General features: G+C 38.6%; 1 protein-coding gene across 1 annotated transcript in view; it reads right to left on the bottom strand.

The window, feature by feature from the left end:
* Positions 1-324: 324 nt before the first annotated feature.
* Positions 325-4,122, bottom strand: part of COMMD3 (COMM domain containing 3) — a 19,972-nt gene continuing 16,174 nt past the window's right edge. Inside the window, exons 3-10 of the mRNA XM_010860059.1 lie at positions 3,986-4,118; positions 2,600-2,711; positions 2,428-2,491; positions 2,304-2,338; positions 1,895-1,955; positions 1,746-1,802; positions 1,595-1,654; positions 325-686 (exon numbers count right to left, since the gene is read on the bottom strand). Of these exons, the coding sequence (XP_010858361.1) occupies positions 627-686; positions 1,595-1,654; positions 1,746-1,802; positions 1,895-1,955; positions 2,304-2,338; positions 2,428-2,491; positions 2,600-2,711; positions 3,986-4,118 (582 nt within the window). The 3' untranslated portion in view covers positions 325-626. The remainder of the gene's footprint in view (positions 687-1,594; positions 1,655-1,745; positions 1,803-1,894; positions 1,956-2,303; positions 2,339-2,427; positions 2,492-2,599; positions 2,712-3,985; positions 4,119-4,122) is intronic.

The following is a 4,122-nucleotide window of genomic DNA, read 5'->3' as shown; positions in this document are numbered from 1 at the left end:
CGCGCGGGCAGCCGCTCGCTCCGGGCAGGGGCTCCGCGCGGGGCCGGCCCTCCCAGGCCTCTGCAGCCCCGCGGGCGAGGGTCGGGCAGCGGGCAAGCCCTCGGGCGCAGTTAACGGAACGGACTGGCTCCCGCCGCTGGGCGACCGCGCCCGCTCCCCACGTCCCGAAGCTGGGGTCTTCAAGCAACCCCGGAGATGGCATCCTTTCCAGTGTGTTTAACTTTAATCTTGAGGAGAGGAGATCGTTAAAAGTTAACGCCAATCCTGTCTATGTCTTCAAAGTAATAATTAACAAACTCAAATCCAGACAAACTCTCACCACTCTTTTTGTGGGAACAACTTATTTATTCAGAATGTAATACTGTCTGCTTCCTTTTGGAAGACGTGGAAAAGATCAAATGGGATCAAATGTACGGATAATACTAAAGATTCAAATACTTAGGCAGAAATTCCCTCTTAACCCTTCCACAGGTGTAAAAAAGTGTCAAAACTTATGAGTGACAGAAATCCAAAAGAAAAAAATCTGCTCTGAAAAGGAAGACACCCAGCTCGCAGAAATGGTTCAGCGGACGGCAAGACGTTCCTGGTCTTCCTCTAGATCCGGGCAGATCGTTAACTTTCCCAAGTTACAACTGAGTTGCTCTTTCCAGGCTTTTCGAAGCATCTTTAAGTTTTCCTACTAAGTCCTGAAAGATGTATATCATAGCTCGTTTTTAGGATAAAACGCAAGAAAGAAGTATCCAAGCTTGAGAAAGATGCAAGAAAAAAGTCGGGAGACACTTTCTAAACAATTTAAAATTCAAGATTTTAAACCTTTGACAAACCACTATCAAAGTAAAGTCTTCCTCTAAAATATCTCATCTTCAAAATGCTTGCCCTCAGATGTGAAATACAGTTTCCAACTAAATCTTCTGAACATGCAGGGTTTACCAAAATTAAATTTCTCAAGTTACCTAACAAGGATAATGCTATATTCACATCTTTTGAAAGTTTAAAGTTCAATTAATGGTTATATTAAAACGATTCTGCAGGAGATTCCTTTGGAAAAAATCAATTTCATCAAAATTTCAAGAGATGTTCTTCACTTTTTTTAAGTGTTAAGAAATAAATTCGTTGTCATCTCCATTAATCAATGTAGTTTTGAATTTCCCCAGTGACTTACACAGGCAATATAAACAGTTTCAGAATTTTTGTAACTTGCCCCTTTATAAAAAGTCATTTAAAACCACTGTTTAAAAACCATGTTTTGAAAGTTTAACTAAATTTCTGAAAGCAAAGAGAACATTTTTCAAAGCCAAGCTTTCTTTTCCTTTGTCTTACTGGCTCAAACACATCACAAATAGAATTTACACTCAACACTACAAGTTTGTTTTAATTGAAGGGAACAGCAAATCAGACCAGTTCTCTATTAACATCTTAATTTCAAAAGCCTATTTTAAAATATTGCTTTTGAAGCCCCCTTCCCAATAATTCCTTAACCAACCTTCATTATCTACTGACAGATGGTTAATTTTCTTTTGAACTTTCCATGGGCATAATTTGCAATTAAAAATCTGTAAGAAGATAGGCATATTCACAGATCCTAATACTGTACCTGTAATTGTTCCATGTTGCAACTAAAACTAATCTCTGGGTGGGATCGGGAGTCAGTGTTCTAGGGAAGAAAAAAGTGCTGTTTATTTAAATCAAGGAAATTGAAAATTTTATTATACATAAATTTTTAGACAGGGCTTCTGTATAAATACCTCTACATTTAAGGTCACCAAATATGCAGGTCTGTACATCTTATCAAGTTGATTGGTCTAAAATAACACAACACAGAGATTTCATTCTTTAGCTCTTTTTTTTTTTAAAGTTCCCTAAATTGCCCTACAGAACATTTGTTAAACTTTACCTTTATCTGATATTCCAAACGCCAAGAAACATCAGTTATATGTGGGAGAGATCTGCCTATACTGAAAGATATAATGATAATTTTGTACATAATAGCTACAGAAAAACTTTCAGTATTTGTTCTTTACCACCTTCTACACCACACACACACAATTTTAATCCATTCTGAAATTAAAACACTGTTAAACTTTATTTCAAGTCCTGAATAGTAAAAGAGCATTTAAAAAATTACCTCAATAAACTTTATCTTTAAAAACATTAGCTTAACTTCAATTGTTTCACTTGCCCTTTGGCCCCTTTTCTTTTGGTCTAGATCCCCGTTTTTTGTCCTGTTTTGTTTCACACCAGCACTCTCCATTCATACCTGCAAGTGAAAAGTGGCTCAGCTTGACACCTTATACAGTACCTACCTTCCCAGTAGGATTTCTAGGGAATTCCTATTATTCTGGTAGGAAAAAAAGAAAAAGAAAACATGTCTTTGCAAACAGAGTAGAAGAAAAATAGTAATTGTTAAGTTTTTAAAATTTAAGTAACCTGATATTCCGTCCAAAACAATTCTATTCTCTCGCTGTCAAATTTACAGTCTTCTAGATAAGTGCTAAAAAAAAAAAAAAAAAGCCAAAGTTTAGTCTCCATTTTAAAAACTGAAATTTGAATCATAAAGGCACTATTTTAAAACAAATGGATATTTAAATAAATCCTGTACCTTAGAGTTGATCTGTCAGCTCTTTGCTTTCCAGCCTCCAGTATGTAAGTTGCAGCTGCTGCATGACAATGTTTTAAAACCACTGGGTCGATATGTTTCAAGTCTGGGTGATCTATAATAAAAGTAATTGCCAATGATGTCTGTGATAATAAATTCTTTATAGTCCTGTTTCTAAAAAGGTATTTCCATTTGGTGAAGAACTCTAACAAGATAAGAAGAATTCAACTATAAGCACTAGAAATTTTAAGATGAGCAATATGGTCAATGGCAAAACAATGAAGAGCACACATCAATAATCCTGCTGTTACTTGGTCAAATTACCTTCATTTTATTTTACCTTAATACTTAAAAAAAAATGTCCTATTGTAAAATATACAGTGGTCATTCTAAAGCTGGATGGAGTAAGTTGAGAGGAAAATAAGATAAATATTTTACATGGTGTCAATTTAAGAATGAATAAACTTTCCTTCTAAAGATTAATTTTAGGGTAGGTAACTGGCTCCACGGACTTTAATACATGGAGGTGGAGGAGAAGGAAAGGGTTCAAAATATTTTCAAGTTTCGACAGTCTTTTTTTTTTTTTGGAGATTAACCCAGGTGGTGGTTACTATTTTCGTTTAAAGAACTTCCACTTTCATGCTTTTGGTACACATGTTTAGCTCGTGAAACTATAGGGGAAAAAAACACAAAAATTTGAATTGTTGAGATATTTATAATTAAGAAAATAATTTAAAAGCGATCTATCTTTAAATATGCCTCCATCCATACTGACACCGCACTCCGCAGTGACCGGACCATTTAAAACAGACTTGCTTCCTGATAACTGATGCGGAACAAAACATTATACACCACATTTTAAGAGTCTGGGCGTGGAACCTGTGCAAAACATGTTGAACTAGAGTGTTGGAATGAGCAGAGGAACTTGAGGTATTCTCTAAGCTGGAAAATGTCAACACTATTTGACCGAGTAATTACTCTGGAAGCAGACCCTTTAAAACCTTCGCCAGCCTAGTACTGAAAACTTGAATCGCAGGGAGCTGCCCTGATGAAGTCCAAGTGTCAAACAGTCTCTGCCCCAGACCAGGGTGAAAACCTTAGATGTTTAGGCCACAAACAAGACTTGAATACCGGCTTTACAAAAGAACAAAGAGCCTGAGAGGGAAAATCAGACCAGGAAAGTGTAGCTGGCGGTGTGCAAGTGCCAAGTGGGGAGAGAACAATGATCTGGGTCCGCTGTGGGTTCTGGCAGAACCACATCCCCACACTCCGTCCGGAGCGAAGGGCAAAGCCCGAAGACTTCCTCTTCCCGGGGCTTTCCCCTTCTCGCTCCTCTTCTCCGAGCGCCCCTCCACCCAGGCCGATCCAGCTCAGAGCCGAGCGGCTTACCTAACACGGCCTCGTCCGCCTGGGCGTCCAGCAGACTCTGGAAAGCCGCCCGGAGGAGAAGCGTGAAGGTGTTGGAGTCGAAGGAGCCGGGATCGGCCAGCATCTGGAAGCCTTTCTGCACATACTCCGAAAGCTCC

The sequence above is a fragment of the Bison bison genome, unplaced genomic scaffold (genome assembly GCF_000754665.1).
Source record: "Bison bison bison isolate TAMUID 2011002044 unplaced genomic scaffold, Bison_UMD1.0 scf7180017864461, whole genome shotgun sequence".
In the NCBI taxonomy this organism is placed as follows: Eukaryota; Metazoa; Chordata; class Mammalia; order Artiodactyla; family Bovidae; genus Bison; species Bison bison.
This window is presented reverse-complemented; position numbering and strand designations above follow the sequence as displayed.